This window comes from Crocuta crocuta, unplaced genomic scaffold, assembly GCF_008692635.1.
Source record: "Crocuta crocuta isolate KB4526 unplaced genomic scaffold, BGI_CrCroc_1.0 scaffold6, whole genome shotgun sequence".
In the NCBI taxonomy this organism is placed as follows: Eukaryota; Metazoa; Chordata; class Mammalia; order Carnivora; family Hyaenidae; genus Crocuta; species Crocuta crocuta.
Genome location: NW_027531917.1, coordinates 4,269,401 through 4,287,335, shown reverse-complemented (window position 1 = coordinate 4,287,335; position 17,935 = coordinate 4,269,401). Strand labels below are relative to the sequence as shown.

Here is a 17,935-nt window from a genome sequence, read left to right as displayed (position 1 = left end):
GTGCAACTATCACCACCATCTAACTCTGTCATAACTCTAAGTCTTGTTAAAAAAACCTACAACTCTATCTCCATGAAACAGTAACTCCCCATTCCCATTCTCCATTCCCCCTGGCCCCTGGCAACCACCATTCTACTTTCTGTCTCTTTGATTTTGCCTCTTTTAAGTACTTCATCTAAGTGGAATCATACAGTGTTTGTTTTTGTGTCTGGCTTATTACACTTCGCATAATGCCCTCAAGATGCATCCATCTTGTAGCACGTTGCAGAAAATCTTTCATTTTTAAGGAGAAATAATATTCCACTGCTTGTATACAACATATTTCCCTTTTCCATTCATCAGTTGATGGACACTTGGGTTGCTTCCATATTTTAACTGTTGTAAATAACTGTGCCATGAAAGCAGATATAAAAACAGGGCTTTGAGACCCTGCCTTTAATTCTTTTGGGTATGTATCTGGAAGTGGAGTTACTGGGTCATATGGTTATTTTGCATTTTATGTGGAATTGCCTTAGTGTTTTCCATAATACCTGAACCATTTTATAAGCCCAACCACAGTGCATGGGATTCTAATTTCTCTACATCTTCACCAACTCCTGTTTTCAGGATTTTTTTGGTAGGAGACATCCTAATGGGTGTGAGATGTGATATCATAGTTTTCATTTGGTTTTCCCTAAAGATTAGTAATGTTGAGCATCTTTTCATGTGCTTTTTGGTCATCTATATAGATTCTTTGGAGAGATGTCTATTCAAGTAATTTGCCCATTTTTGACTTTTTTGTTGTTGTTGAGTTTTAGAAGTTTTCTGGGTATCCTGGGTATTAATCCTTTAGCAGATATATGGTTTGCAAATATTTTCTCCCATTCTCGGTGTTGCTTTTTTACTCTGTGGATAGTATATTTTGATGCACAAAATTTTTAAATTTCCATGAAGTCCAATCTATTTCTTTTTTTGTTACTTGTGCATTTGGTGTCATAGCTAAGAAATCATGCCAAGTCCATTGTCATCAAGTTTTTGTCCTGTGTTTTTCTTCCTATTAATTTTATTGTTTAAGATATTATGTCTCGGTGTTTCATTTGAGTTAATTTTTATAAATGATGTTAAGCAGGAGCCCAACTTCATTCTTTTACATGTGAAAATCCAATGTTCCCAGCACCATCTGTCATCGATCCTAGTGGTCTTGGCATCCTTGCCAAAAATCATTTGTCTATATTTGTGAGAGTTTATCTCTGGGCTCTCCATTCCACTGGTGTGTATGCCTGTATTTATGCCAATACCACAGTGTTTTGAAATCAGAATGTGTGAATCTTCCAGCTTTATTCTTCTTTTTCAAGACTGTCTTGGCTGTTCAGAGTCCCTTGAAATTCCACAGGCATTTTTTAATGGATTTTTCTATTTGTACAAAAAATGTCATAGGGATTTTGATAGGCATTGCAAATGAATCTATAGATTGCCTTGGTTACTACTGACATGTTAATATTAAATTTTCAATCCATGAACCCTGGGTATGTTTCCATTTATTTATGTCTTCTTAAATTTCTTTAGAAATGTTTTATCGTTTGCATTATACAAGTCTTTCATCTTCTTGGTTAAATTAACTCCTAAGTATTTTATTCTTTTTGATGTTATTTTGTAAATGAAACTGTTTTTAGAATTTCCTTTTCAGATTGTTCATTGTTCATATATAGAAATATGCAATTGATTTTAATATATCATTTAGTATATATTGTATAGTATATCTAGCTACTTTACTCAGTTATTGGTGTTAATAGCTTTAAAGGTTTAATTCTTTAGATGTTTGGTAGGATTTTTCTTTCTTGAGAGATTTTTGGTTATTGACTCAATCTCTTCTATTTCTTTATGAGTCTTGGGAGATTTTGTATTTCTGGAAATTTGTCCATTTCATCTAGGTTATGAAATTTTTTGGCATAGAATTGTTCATAGTATTCTTATAATCCTTTTTATATCTGTAGAAGTGGTAGTGATGTCTCTACCTGCATTTCAGATTTTAGTAGTTTGAATCTTTTTTCTTATTCCATCTAACTAAAAGTTTGTCAATTGTGTTGATCTTTCTGAAGAATTAACATTTGGTTTCACTGATTTTCTCTATTTCCCCATTCTCTATTTTGTTTCTCTCTCCAGTCTTTACTAATCTTTATTATTCCTTCCATCTGGTAGTTTTTGGTTTAGTTTGTTCTTCTTCAAAGAAATTCCTTAAATTGTTCACAGTTTTTTTTTTTTTTTTTTGACAGAATATCTAATACAGAGCAGAACATGGTAGGAATTTCTATTCAAAGCATATACAGAAGCAAATTCCTACTATTAAATTGCAGCCAGATATAATGTGCCTGTTGTAGGGTGATTTTTTGTAAGTTTTTCTGACAAGATACTTCCCAAGATCTACTGCAGGGTGTCAGCCATGCAGGATCTGCCCCCGCCACTTCTCTTTTCTACCTTAGTCACAGCAGTGGACTTGTCTTCTAATAGTTGTTCCCATAGAGAGATTGGAAAGTGGGAGACCCTAAGGGGGCCTCTGGTATCACCTGCAGCAATCTGCCACCTGCCACACACAGCAGGAATTCAGAAGATGACAGCTTATCATGGCAGATGGCAGGCCTCACGATTCTGAAACTGGGAGACTGCGCTTGGGAAAAGCAGGGTGACAGACAGACACCATGTTACCAAGACCACAGTCTTTCACAGTGTTCACACAGGCCCCAAAGAAAGCTGGTCTCCTCAAAAAAAGATACACGGGACAAATCAGACAGGTTGTCCAGACAAGAGGAAGAGAGTGCGTGTTATGGGAAATTCTTACTTTTCATTCCGTTACTTACTGACTACAAGAGATCGTACAGAGGAATAAAATGATCAGAACATTAGAGGAACACCACTTTTCTAACAAGTGCTGGGGTGTTTATGTGGGCCTGAAAAGAACTTTCCTCTCTCACTACTGCCACCTAGAGAGATGGGACCTCCTTCTGATGGAAGGAGATGCAAAGTCCTGAGTTACCTGCCCGGTCCCAGTAAGGTAAGTCATAGGTGCCTTCAGTTTTTTTCTTTCTGGAAAAATACAGAAACAACACGTTAGTAAATAGAGTAAAGTCGCTAGTAAGACAGCTCTGAATCTGCAGGATAAACACTGAAGTTAATAATTAGTCAGGAGTACACATTTCAATTTGCTAATCTACTTGGGGGGATCCTCTATTTCATTTGCCTTTCCAAGACACCACTGCTGAAGCTCATCAATTCTGGATTCTCAATAAATTTTAAACAACTATCTCCTGAGACAGTTATTTTGTTACCCAAGGTATTATCCACTCAAGAGACGAACCAATAGGAAAAGCTGAGTCTGCAGATAAAAAGAATCAACCCAAAGACTTCGGGATGACATGTGGGTGGTTATGAGAACATTATGTTAGGTCTATTTTGGTTTCCAATATAAACTTGGCAAATCAACTGGCTCACAAAATTCCTAGAAAGAAACATCCCCACATTTGCTTCTAAATTGTTATTTTTTCCAACTATCTATTTTCCTGCCATGGTCCTTTGTCCATAAGTTTATGGTGTCATATGCCCTTAATTGCACGCAGTTAATTCCCACAAGCATCCGAGTGTAGGTCAGTGCTACCCTTTAACAGTGATAAGTGCCAAAGGGAGACGAGGATGCCCTAGGCCTGGGGGTGCAGAAGCCACATTTTCAATGAAGAAGATTCTCCCTAGTTCCCACTTCAGAATTCGGACATATCTTCCCCAGGAGAAATCTCCCTCCTCCCCTTTAAGAGTTACTATTTACAAAGAGTCTTAAAAGGAAGTGTTCTGATTCAAGAATGTAAATCTAATTAAAATTAATGCCTTGCAAGCTAAAGAAAAAGCAGAAATTATTCTAGTGTATAAATGAGGACAAGATGGTTATGTGATTTGCTCAAGACACAAATGTGGTTTTCCCAAAGAGCCCAAGCTCTGTGCTTTTCTTACTTGAAAACATTCTTCTCCAGGATAAGACTTTATTTGTATCATAGACGTTAAAATCTTCCTCACTTTAAAGTCTGGCTATATTTGAAATGTCATTTTTTCAAAATATAATGTAAAATTTGTGGAAGGGGTGGTAGGTGCTGAAGCTGTTAATTAAAAGCTGGAGTGCAAAAGAAACAATAAAGGGCTAGTTTAATAATTAAGTAGTTTTCTTCTTAAAAATCCTATAATTATCCTAAGGCTTAAAAGTAAAAGGAAACTAATAATCTTTTCTAAATGGAAGTCAGATACCTTATATAACTAAGACAACAAATTAATAGTCTGATTACTAGCCAAAGGTTGTGCTAGGAAAGATTTTATATAATCTAAAGCGGCAAAGCTTCAGGTTACTTATTACATGTTAAGTGCTTAGAACAGGGGTGCTTAGCATGAGTTAAAGGTTCAGTAGGCTGCAGCTGAGTTTAATATTATTTTCCTCCTGGCTATTTTCCACATCCCCTTCATGCATCTTTTTTACTCCTCATGAAGTCAGTCATTAGCAACTGCAACCACATTCTTAGAAGTAACTTCAGTTCTGTAGCTCAGACCTTTTGTCTGAACAAGCATCTGTCTCTTGAGAATATGAACATGCAAAGCGTCCTTTAAGTGCCCGCCCAAACTGATCTCAGGACTTAACTGCCGCCTCTCCCCCACAACCTGACTCCCAGTCCTTGCCCTCTGTGCTTTAACCCCTGTGGACAGGACCTGAGTGCCTGACTGATTATATGCCCAGGGGCAGTGGTGGTTCAGAGCGTGGGCTCTGTGATGCCGGGGCCCAGACTCGACTCTGCTGCATATGCACTGGGTAACCTTGGACAAGTCATTCATGCTCTGTCTCACTTTCTTCTTCTGTAAAATGGGATTTATAACAGTACCTGCTTCAGAGGTTGTTTTGAGGATGCAAGGAGTTATAACATGTAAAGCACCTAAAATAGTGCCTAAAACCAGTTTAGTTTTCTATAAAAGCTGTTGCTGCTGTTCTCACAGTTACTGTTGCCTCTGGCAGGTCCCACTGTGAACGTTCTTCCCTGGACTTTCCTAGGGCCCTTGCTCCTCCTTTCCCTAATGCCCTCATCATAACTTTCGGGCTCTGCTCAAACAGCCTTCTTCTTTTTTTTTAATGTTTTATTTATTTCTGAGAGAGAGAGAGAGAGAGAGACAGAATCCGAAGCAGGCTCCAGGCTCCACGCTGTCAGCACAGCCTGACGCAGGACTCAAACCCACTGACCGTGAGATCAGGACCTGAGCTGAAGTTGGACACTTGACTGACTGAGCCACCCAGGCCCCCCTCAAACATCCTTCTTAAAACCATGAATCCAGGACCCACCTGCTTCTTCAACTTCCTCCCATGGCATACACTGTGTAGTCAGTACCATTGCTGACCGTTTCTGCATCACATCTTCTCTATCCTGTAAACTCTGGGGCTCACCACTGGACTCCCAGCGGCCAATACTTAGCACAAGGTAAGAGCACAAATATTTGCTGAATGAACAGATGAAGTCATTCTCTTGCTCCCTCCAGCTGTCATCTCCACTCATGACAACTCTACTGGCCTAACTGCACAAGCCTCAAACTTTAGATCATCCGGAATCCCTCCTCCTTCCTTAGCAGACAGCCAGTCGCACATCATCTGATAACCTCACTTATCTGCTCCACCCTCCTCAATGAGATCCCCATGTACAGCATGAAACCTGAATTTGTCTCCCCGAAGCTCCCCTCCCCAACCCAGGCCAGGCTGCCCATCCACAGTTCTTCCTTGGTGCTCCTCCACGCCAGGCCTGCACGTGAGGACTCGCTATCTTGCCTAGATTCCACATCTCTGTGCCTTCGCTCAAGCACACAGTCTGGGCTGTTCCCTACCTTCTTCCATCTGGGCATACGCAGCTGTGTCTTTATGGCAAAACAAACATGAGGATTCCTCTTTGCTGCAGAGAACGTTTCGGGTAGCCCTCACGGTTCTCATACCTGTGTTTCCCGGCCCTTCATAATAACTCCTCAAGCCATGTGATAGTTCCTTATTTTGTGAGTCAACCCTGCCAAACACCTGGGACATAGGAACGGTGTCTCTTTCTTTCATGAGATACTACTCGGGACCTATTACGTGTCAGACTGTTCTTATTCATGTGTGTGTTCCAGCAGGTAAAGCAGATTTTGACATAATAAAGGTACTCCGTAAATGACTGTGCAACTGAACATACTCCTTTTTTATGAAAAGGAGAAACAAATGTACTTTTACTTCAGTAACTACCTTAGCTTTCCTTCTCAAAAAGGTGAATGGTAGCTGATCTTCTAGGTTTAGTTTATACTTCACATTTGGAACAGCCCTCCTCGGCCCCGCAGGGAGCCCGCCGCGTACTGACCTGCTCCTGCAGTGCCAGGCGCACACCACCGCGAGGACCAGGGTGCTGAGCCCCATGACGAGCACTGGCACGAGGACCGCGGCCAAGGCGACGTCTGCAAACACACCACAGATGGAGTCAGGACGGGACCGCGGGCAGGTCAAAGCTTTCGTGCCTCAAAAACTACCATTCACAATATTTAAGAAGTGAGGCAAGCGTTGGTGATGGCGGAAGCCTTCACTCACACTATTTGCTTCACCTTTGTATACACTTAAAATTTTTGACAGTGACTTTTGAAATCACCAAGACAAACTGAAAGACCAATGAAAAACTCAGGAATATATTTCTGAATATGTGATAGAGGGTTACTATCGTTTATATATTACAGAACTTACAAGTCAAAATCAAACAACAGAAAAATCAGAGATGAATGAGCAATACAATGAAAAACACAAGTGACTACTCAGTGTGTTAGCCTCACTCGTAACCACAGAATCAAAAGTTAAAACAAGAATGAGATGCTATTTCTGTTTATCGAATTGGCAAATATTTGTAAGAATAATTGCTAAGAAAGGTTATGAGGAAAGGATGATTTCTTTGGAACTTTAAATTGATACTTTCTGTATCATTTGGGGGGAGTATGTATAAAAATCAATTACTTAGCAACTCCATGTCTAGAATTTATTCTTAGTAAAAAAATTAAGACAACATTCAAAGATGCATTTTAAAGGAGGTCTGTCTCTGTATCTGTAAAAGAGTGAAAACTGGAAATAATCCAAATGTTCAACATGAAAGGGAATAAATACATCATGGTGTCCTTCTCATAGTAAAATATTATCCAGCAATTGAAAATGATATTGCAACATGATGGGGAAAGTATTTATAGACAGGGGAAGGCAACATTAGTGTTAAGTATAAAAAAGCCAATGTGTTTCAAAAGGGTAGAAATCAACAATGTTTGAGCCTGAAGGGACCAGGAGATCATTTAATCCCCTTATCTCCCTTCACAAATAAGGAACTCTGGGTTCAGACCCAAAAAATGGTCTGCCTCAGGTCAGTTGAGCCATCAGTTTCTTCCCTAATCTGGCAACCCCGTCCCGGCAATGAGGATAAGAGCAGCAGCTGCTGATGCCTGTTGGGGGCTAAGCGCCAGACACTATGTTGAGACTGACCCATAGCATCTTATGTACCCTTATGAAATATACCCAAAAGAGAAAAAGAGGCTGCTAATACAGGAGAGGAGAGGATAATCTATAGCCTGAGGTCTCTAAGGGCTGGGTAGATAGGAACATGGATAGGTGGATACGATCAGCCCTGGGCAGGACTAGGAACTCCTTTCTTCAACAGAGCGGACAGAGGGTACAGGTGAGTGTGCAGGCTCCACAGGCAGGGAGTTTCCTTCTAATCACTTCTACTTTCCTTGTAAAGTTGAAGAGGTAACTGGGAGTAACTAAAGAATCTCTGGGTCGGGGGTTTGAAAAATATGGAGGAGTGACTGTTGAGGACACAAAGAAAGCTAACCAGAGAAACAAAATGACCGCTGGCTGGAGGGCCCCCCTGAGGAAGGATTCGGGAAGTCACAGGGGCACAAATGTGATCATGATATGATTTTCTCCAGCATCACTCTCAGCCTGGATGTAAAAATGGAAAAGAAGTGCATAAAACAGGAATCATGGCTCAGGCTAGAAAGCACTAAGAATTCAGAAAAATAAATGTGCTTTATCCCTAAAGTAATTGGAGAGAGGGCCGTCAGGTTCAAGTGGATATAGTTCAATTTAATCTGAGGTTTAAAAAATCTGCTTAGGTTCAAAAAAATAGTAAAATCTACACAATACCATCTCAGAGAAAAGGAGACAAGAAATCTTTAACCTCCATATTCTTTTATTCTTTTGAAAAATCCTGGCTCTGGAAGAAAATGCTTTAAGGACACTTTTAGTCTTGAGATTTTAAGATTCTATAATCAGATTTTAAGATGAGCAATCCATCCAGGCATGTGGCTTGGAATTCTGCCCAAAGAGATGTCTTCTGCAAACTGGGAAGAGGTTCTGTGGGACACTCAGACCTCATCTCTAAGAAGTCTTGCTTCTCTTTAGCTTTTCCAGCAACATGAGAAAGAACATGGACTATTTAGAAAAAACCTTAGAAGAACTGAAAGAAAGTGACCTGTGGAAAGCTGGGAGAAAGTTATCTGCATTGGGCACATTTTCAGAAAATGAGAATGAATAAAGTTCTGTGTGGCACAAATTAGTTGGAAGGAATTACTTCCTCTTTTCTGCATGGTCCTAAAAACGCTTTATCTGCCAAAACTGAAATTAATTCCTCTGACACTGATGGGTTTTTTCTGAATTCAACTGAAATTTTGTTTTCAACAACTACTAAAATCAAAGTACTGTTTCATACATGTTAATACCTTATTTATCATTAGTAAAATCTGAAAGTAAATCCTACATTTATAAGCTGAAAAAACTATGATTGAAAACATTTTCAAAACAAAGACCAAAGTTTTTTTAATGAACATGTTAACTCAGAGTACTTTTTAAAAAGCATTAGTTTTCACCAAGACTTATCTTTCATCCCCCTTTTCACCACCGAATTCCCTCTCCAACAAATTAATATTTAACGAGAGGGAAAAAATTGTGTTTCCTACAATGGTTTTAGTTATTTCCAGAAATAGAGACATCTTGTGTTTGGCTGTGGTGGGGAGAAATATTACAAGAGAAGATTTAGAATACAGTAGCCATCTTTAAATCCTTAGAGAACCATTCTACACGGCGCTGGAGAAATCAGAGCAACGCAATCAAGTCTCTTCTCTAAGGTAAGGAGTAAACGTTTTCACTATTCTTAAAAAACAGTTAAGAAGATGGGGCGCCTGGGTGGCTCAGTTGGTTAAATGTCCGACTTCGGCTCAGGTCATGATCTCACAGTTCGTGGGTTCGAGGCCCACGTGGGGCTCTGTGCTGACAGCTATCTCAGAGTCTGGGGCCTGTTTCAGATTCTGTGTCTTCCTCTCTCTCTGACCCTCCCCTGCTCAATCTGTCTCTCTCTCAGAAATAAATAAAAATTTTAAAAACATTAAAAAAAAACAGTTAAGAGGAAAAGAAGCAAAGGGTTTAAAAGCTGGACATGTTTCTGAAAATCGAAGCTAACAAAATAAAATGCTACCACGTAACGGGTGCTAATCGGGGGGCCTGCATACCTTTGGTTACACTCGGAGTCACAGTGGTGTTTCGGATATCAGGAGTGGCAGTTGTTTGCTCTGTCTGTGCAGGAAACTCATTCCTACTGCGCGGCTGTAATGGCTGAGTAAATTTGGGGGCTCGACCTTGAAAAAAGTGTCAAAAACTCTTTATTTTTTTATATATGTCAACTTGATTAAAACAAACTTCTTTTATAAGGCTTTTAGTATATTTTTGGAAAATTATACTACAAATCCAGAGACCACCATATTCTCACATGTAATGCAGGCATACCTTTGGCTATTTTGGGGGAGGTTGTAGTGTTTCTGAAGTCATTGCTGTTCCGAGGAGGTGGAGTTTGAGTAAGTTTTGGAGGACGACCTTGAAAAATGGTTTAGACAAGTTTATACATTTCACTTATGAGAGTCATAGTTAAAAACAATACTTTAAATGTCTTCAACATTTCCTAGAGTACTTATCTCTGCTCAGTAATTTTAAATCTCAGAGAGTAATATGTAAGAAGGATAAATATACTATACATTAAATGTACTAACTTACTGGGGTTTCTCACTTTTTCAGATAATTACATTATCTTAAAATAATTTTCTTAGGGAGGAGTAAACTGAAGAGACGGATGATTTTTAAAGCTACAGAAATATCATCACAGTTTAACATACTACTCATTCAAGTCACTTAAGAAATGTTTGTGGAGGAACCAATTGCGTGGGGGCATTCTGGTAGGTTCTGAAGATACAATAGTAAACATGGTATTAAAATATTATGTAATAGTGAGGGAAGTCATTTCCACTTTTAATTTATTCAGAGTAAAAGGCATTTGGACTAAGCTGCCTGTTATAATCATCAGTGTTTGTGATACAGTATTATGCTACATGGGACTAATTAACCTAATTAAAAACTTATTGAGACTATACTTGAAAAAAAAATCTCATTATCTCATCAGTGATATTCTCTCTTCTTCCACTTGTAACCCTGGAAACCATTCTGATAACTAACTTCTTAATAGGATAATTATTTCTTTTTAAAATCTCTTTAAGAAGATATGAAATTAAAAGTTAAACACTCACCTTGTCATTTCTTATTTTCTCTGAGAACAGCAAAGCCATTTTAAATTAATCCAGTGAAAGTAACATATCTTAAACATGCTATTGCTTTACCTTTAGGAATAAACTGGCAACCAAGCAGTTCCATTTTCATGGCAATTTTCTGCTGCCATTGGGTAGGATTCACTCTAATAAAACGTGCAATAATTGGTGGCAAAAAGTTATTACGCACATCCTGGTGATAATCTTTGTTTCCTTGAAATATCTATAAAAAACAACAAAAAATTGGTACTTTATATCAGAAGAGGTCAGGGCTAAATTATTCCACTGAAACATGTTTTTGTTTTTTTGCCCTGGGCCTTAAATGAGATCTGTAAAGTATAACAGTAAGAATTAATTTCTCAGAAGATAAATGAATCATAATTTGGACAAACTTAAGAAACTGCACATTCTTCATCAAAAACTTATAAAACTATTGAATACGAAAATGATTTTAAGATGATTTAAACATAACAAAATGCTAACTTGGCAATTTGGGAAGAAGGTTTCAATTTCAGTGAGACAGTATAATTCAATTAATAAATCAGTAATTCCAGTGTAATTACCAACTCCTTAAATATATCAATTTTCTTTTCAAAGTAAAGTGTAATCGATCATACAATGTCTTAGATGAAATGCTTTACTGTATGCTTTTTATAATTTTTCTTTAAAAAAAGACAGAAAGTGAACATACACGAAGGTGTACATAACAGTTATATACCTCCACCTACTGGATAAACTACATAAAGACACTTCCCACATTAACCACTTTCATTCTGTGCTGCTATCTGAACCAGAAAAGTAATTCTGAAGCACTGTTCCCTGCCTAATATAATGATCTTAGGTGGACAAAAACAAATGTATGTATTATATGAATGGTTTTTAGATAAAAATACTATTTCAACTGACTACCCCATTCCCTCAACCATTTCAAGAAAATAATGTTAGTATGGAACATTGGAAGAGCTATTATTTACAAAGTATTTTCATATAATTAACTCTGATGTTCTTCATGACAACCCTATGAAAGAGGCAGAACTCAGAAAGCTGCAGCTCATAGAATGTAAAGGGATTCCATAACCAGTCAATGATATGAGCAGTGACTTGAGTCCCTGTCTTCTGACTTAATTACAGGGCTCTCTACTAAGCAAAAAGTCCTTGCTCCTTCAAGCTAAATCCCCTGGCTAGTTTCTAAAGACTATTAATAAGTTGGTATCTGCCTAAAATCAAAGTCGTTTCTATTTTATCAGTTACTGTTACAGCAAGTAAATAAATGTTTAGCTCTTCCATCAAGTCATGTCCAAATATTATAGCTATTTTCTTGTGGCTGATTCACAAAGCATTAGATTGTAAACTTCTAAGATGTGTTAATAGCCTTCATTTTCTACAAGGTTTGAAGTTGTGTCTCCAAATTAGCATACGGAGACAGTTTCTTTGCATGTAACTGAAGATTTAAGGGGAAACTCCTGATAGATCCTAGAACTCTGTCTCTACAGTTCTCTTCTCTCATTTATTTCCTCAGAAATAAAATGAAGGCAATTATTTGTCATCTATCATATTAGTGGAACAGGAACAATACTCATTTTAGGACATAAAACAAAACTGAGATCTTACTCCACACTGCGGTTTCATTTTTATAAAAAAACCTTAAAGGGGAGATTTTATAAAAACTAAGTATAAAAAGATTTGCTATAATCTTTGACCATTTATTTTAAGCTACTGTGTATAGGGAGGTCTATAAGGTGTCATGAGGATAAATAAGGAAACGGAAGTCAAAATTGCCACTCTCAAGGAACTTAAATTTTACTTGATATTACCACACAGAAATATGGCAACTATTCAACAGCAACAAGTTACGAAGTTATATATACATTCCCACTTTCTGAAAACAAAACCAAAAGCTGTCTCAGCCTGTATGTGCTCACCATGCATGTGTGCATGCTTATTTAGAAAGGGTGTCAAAACAGAATATACCAATTACTCTGGAGTTGGAGGTAGATGAGGGAGCAGATGGGCTAATGTAAGTGAGCCAAAAGATTGGTATTTTATATAATTCAAAGGTAAAGACTTCTACTTCTATCCAGGACACTAATAGGGACTAAATTTACTTTTAAACCTAAGCATCTGAAAAATCAAGACACAATATATGAAACAATGGTTTTTAAATGCTGGACAAAAGGCAGCATAGGGCATTAATCCCTGAGAGAAGGGAAATACATGAGGTGAGCCCTTCTATTGTGCCAGTACTGCCTGGAGCGAGCCTTGGTGTCTCAGTGAATTGAGGACACAGAGCTCAGAGATGGAGAGGCCAGGACAGCTAGAATTCGCAAGACAGGATGTAGGAGAGAAGAGAACTGCAGAGACGGAGAGAGTTCTAGGATCTATAGGGAGTTTACCCTTAAGTCTTCAGTTGCATGTAAGGGAACTATCAGTGGATGGGAAAAGAATCACTGGAAAGGAGTTTGTAGGACAATTCTCAAGACTTCACAGGTTTGGGAACAGCTCACATTATCAACAGATAGTGTGGAGACCACTCACTAATAGGTGGGGGTTTTTTGGGTTGAGTCCTCGGAACACTATTGTCTCTGTAGTAGAAAAAATCATAACTAAAAGCTGTTCAGGTCCTACCTAACAAAACTAAAATGCAAACCTTAAAAAGACTAAATAATTCCCAAGTAAACTGACTGCATCCCAGAATAAAGCTAAAAATATTTAAGTAATAAATAACACTACCACCAATGTTAATGTTCACAATGTCTGACAACCAATCAAAAATTACCAGGCATATAAATATTTTACATAATATCCATCAACATAAAAAGACCTACATGTGGGGCACCTGGGTGACGCAGTCAGTTAAGGGCGAACTCTTGATTTTGATCTCACAGTTTGAGGGATTAAGCCTCACGTCTGACTCTACACTGACAGCGTGACACCTGCTTGGAGTTATTTCCCTCTCCCTTACACCCTCCCTGCTTGATCACGCCTCCTTCCCCCACCCCAAAAAAAAAACGAACTTAAAAAAGAAAAAGACCCACATGTGACACATAGTAGACAGAATTAGCAGATAAGGGCATTATTAAAAGAGTTATTATATACTACGTATGTTTTAGAGGTGGAAAAAAGCATGAGCATGTTCAGGAGACACTTGGAAGAAATTTTAAAATCCCAAAACTGAAAACCTAGAGGTAAAAATACAATACAATAGATAAATACACTGGAAAGGATTAATAGATTAGATGTTGCAGAACAGATCAGTGAACTTGAAGACAAAACAATAGAATTTTCCAAACTAGGACATAGATATTAAAAAAAAAAAAATTAGTAGAGCACCAGTGAACTGTGAGACATCTGCAAGAGTCATAATATTCATTTAATTAGAATTAGAGAGGCAACATTTTTGAGAAAAAATGGCCTATGATGCAAATTATAACCAACAGACCCAAGAAGCTCAAAAAAGCCCAAGCAGAAGAAATACAAAGACAACTACACAAAGGCACATCATAATCAAACTGCTTAAAACAGATGATAAAAGAAAAATCTTAAAAGCAACTAAGGAATAAAAAGACACACTAACTACTGAGGAACAAAGGAATTGTCACTGGAAACAATACAAACCAGAAAACAGTAGAGGGAAAAACAACATCAACCTAAAATTCTATACTTAATGAAATTATCTTTCAAAAATGAAGCAAAAAAGAAGTCTTTTTCAGAAACATAATAGTACTAGATGTTTTTATAATAGAAGCATGGATAATTCTTATAATTTCAAAAAATTAACTATACTCCACAAGTGTAATAAATGTTCTACAAATAAGTGCAGATATGTTCAGAGTAAATTAAAAAAAAATAGCAAAGTTTGGGGTTATTAAGCAGAAGGAGGATAGGTATAAAGACAATACTTTTATTTACATCAATGGGTAGAGCCTCACCAAAGATGAAGGTCATGTGATACCAGAAGACAGAAGAGAGGGAGGAAGGCCTTGAATAATAACAGAAGAATTTAGATCCATATGACAGATAATAGGAAGCCCCTGGAGTTTTTGGAATAGAGAGATAAGAAAAGAGGTAACTGAAGATGTATTAGCGAATCTATACATTTGACAGAGAAGTGACCGCATCATATAACTCAGGGAAGTTTCACTAAAAATATTTGTGCTTATAATTTCAATTCTAGGTGATAAGAAATCTACCTGCCTTGAGCACAAGGATTCTCCCAGTTACAAGATCCTTATGGTGGATCATGAGCCAGCAGATACTTCTGCCCACTCCCCACCCCTTAATATCTGCTCTGGACCATTTCTGCATTATCACTGTCTACTAACTAAAACAACAATTTCATAATTACCACAGAAGTTAAGGAAATTCTTTGGGTAGGAAAAAAATAGAAGTTTCCTAGACAAATGTTGGGGAGGGGATCTTAAGATGACCTTCTAAATCTATATCTTACACTATAATACACTTTTACCTTTAGCTTTTGTCTTTTGTCCCCCTTGCCTACAGAAAAGAAATCTGGGAACAAAATTAAGCTCTCCATCATTCTATGGATCAATATGAAAATCTTAAGAAATTACAAGTTCATTTTTAGGATTTATTTTTTATTTTTTGGTAAGTTACCACCACTTACTCAAAGCCATCTATCCATCCATCCCTCCACCCATTCATTCATATAGGCTCTAGGCCCAATGTGGGGTTTGAACTCATGATCCTGAGATCGAGTCACATGCTCTATCAACTGAGTCAGCCAGGCAGTCCTCCTTTTTAGAATTTCTTCATAAAGTATCTAAACAATTGAGTTAAAAATGTAGTCAAAAAAATCAGGAAAGTACTTACCCTTACAATCATTAAAAGGGACCTAGAACCACAAAGAATTTCCTAACCATAGTTAGAAGAGTAAGGCTAATAACTAACAAACCTAAAATAACCAGAAAAGAGCAAAGGTCAAATGATAGCTAACTTTAACACCACACAGAAGAGCTCCTGTGCTTTTAGCAAAGGTCCATTTTTAAAATAAAATTGTGATAATCATCTTACCTTATCCTGCTCCACACCAGGCTCTCTGTACACCGTCCACCTCTGTCCATCATCACTGTAGAGGATTCTGTAGGCTGACACATAGTAATTGTGCTCCACCATGGTGGTGCCAGTGGTTACAATGCCTAAGGAACACAGAATGGCTCTCATTAGTGTACACAGTCTGATCCTTGAAGTTGTTCAGCACTGAAGCAAAAACACCTAAAATGCACCGTCCAAACATATTTGTCAAAAGCACATTATCATCTCTAAGGGCTAGGTTTCGTTATAATATAGCAAATAAACCTTTGGCTTTGTTCCCTTGTAGAGATACATGAATTATGGGCCCACATAAGGAAAGGACTATTCTATTTTGTCACCTACCAAGTAACAGCGACCCTCTGGGAATGAATAGATTAAAATGGTTCTTCTTATAAGAACCAAATCAAAATAAATCTTTAACAAAAATTACCTAACTCAATTCTAATTAATTATTCTGACCATTTAATAAACTGCTCCAAATAAATTTGTATTCAGCACATGCAGAGTATTACTTATAGCACTTAAAATGAACTCTTTGAACATAAATTCCTTTTAATGACTATAAGAGATGTCAAGATCACTGAAGTGAAACAGTACCTTAAAAGAATGTTATTACAATGAAAAAGAAAAGTTAATAAAAATCAAATACCAACCCCCCTCCTCTGCCATGTTTTATAAAACCACCTTCAGTAATATTTTAACACCATACAATTACATTTGCAGTGACCTAATTTTCTATGAAAAATCTTTGATGTCATCACGTTTCCGAATAAAATCAGAACTAGAAATCATTCTAGAAAAGTATGTCTCTCAACCTGTTATCTTCTTTTCTTTATTCAGATCTATCTGTAACCACTGATACTCGTCAGTGGCAAAAGCAGCCCAGGGAGGTCCAGGTTGCTTCAGCCGGGCTTTCTCGGGCTTCCAGATGTTCTCCCGGCCTGTGTGGTCGGTCCACTCCAGCACAGACGATGCTGTTATCTGAGGATCGGCAATGACCCCAGATTCCATCCCCAGTGTGCCATAACAGCCTGAAATGACAAGGACAATAATGTGGTTTCCAGATATAAATTCAAAATCTCTACAAATTTGCTCACTGGAAACTTTCTACTGTACATGTGATTAATACATACTATGATAATGATATACTATGATATGATAATGATAATTTCAAAAGTAGGCGAATGTCTGTTTCTTGTCAGGAAATGTACAGACATGTTTATTCACAAGCAACAGCCATCAGTTTAACAGCAATACGTTATCCTCTTTCTGGGACACTGTCTCCAGGCATGTGGATGACTCCCTCCCTACTGCCTTCAGGGGGTTGTTTGCTCACATGTCACTTTCTCCATGAGCCCTACCCTGACTCCACTTAAAACTCCAAACCAGTCCCACCTGCATTGCCTATCCTCTTTTATTTTTCTACATTTTCTATAATATTATAAAGAGTACACTATACATGCAGTAATTTCTTTATCCACTGTTTCCCGTCAATCTCTCAATACCAGTATTGAGGCACCAAGAAAGGAGGGTTTTGTTTATTCTGCTCACCAGAACACTGCCTGAAAAATAAAGGTGCTCATAAATATATTCTGTTGAATTAATTACTTCATCAGACATATTTTTTTAAAAAAATCACCTTTCTTAAGGAACTTCCCTTGCTTACAGGACCACTTCCCAATAATATAAAACCTCCAGTTTATTTCATTCATCATATTAGTGTGACATAAGAGAAAGTGCAAAAAACAAAAAAGCCAATTGGCATATGGCATGACAGTGTTTAAGAAATGTTAACAATTACACAAATTATAGTAAGTTACAAAGTCCATGAAAGGCTTACCACTTGTCTTAAATGTAAAAAGACTTGTAGATAAGTGTCCCCTGAAAGAGAGAAAGGTTTTCCTTGGTGACACTCATACATTGACTTCCCCCTATTTGTCTTAGTAACACTTTTTCTTTTGTTTTTATTTTACTATATAAAGAACTAAGGCTATTCTATGGCCATGTATTAGACAACTGATACTGTTCTTAGCCAAAAAAGTCTCATTTCAAAGCAAAACAACTTCTGAAATCAGCATAAACAATTTTCTCTACAAGTATCATACATGAAGTGAGGAAGTATGCCCATGTAGCCTTTAAACCCATGTACTTGTTTTATTTATCTTTCATGGAAATAAACTTATTCCTCAAACTTTTCTGTGTTATTTGCTTTTGTTGCAAGTACATTGTAACTCTCAGAGTATGAGGCTCAAGT

The 17,935-nt window shown here is 37.5% G+C and overlaps 1 protein-coding gene across 1 annotated transcript in view; it reads right to left on the bottom strand.

The window, feature by feature from the left end:
- DCBLD2 (discoidin, CUB and LCCL domain containing 2) overlaps positions 1–17,935 on the bottom strand; it is an 86,817-nt gene that overhangs the window by 4,954 nt on the left and 63,928 nt on the right. The window contains exons 7-14 of the mRNA XM_077774815.1: positions 17,522–17,562; positions 16,497–16,712; positions 15,661–15,785; positions 10,702–10,852; positions 9,821–9,907; positions 9,547–9,672; positions 6,372–6,465; positions 3,011–3,060 (exon numbers count right to left, since the gene is read on the bottom strand). Of these exons, the coding sequence (XP_077630941.1) occupies positions 3,011–3,060; positions 6,372–6,465; positions 9,547–9,672; positions 9,821–9,907; positions 10,702–10,852; positions 15,661–15,785; positions 16,497–16,712; positions 17,522–17,562 (890 nt within the window). The remainder of the gene's footprint in view (positions 1–3,010; positions 3,061–6,371; positions 6,466–9,546; positions 9,673–9,820; positions 9,908–10,701; positions 10,853–15,660; positions 15,786–16,496; positions 16,713–17,521; positions 17,563–17,935) is intronic.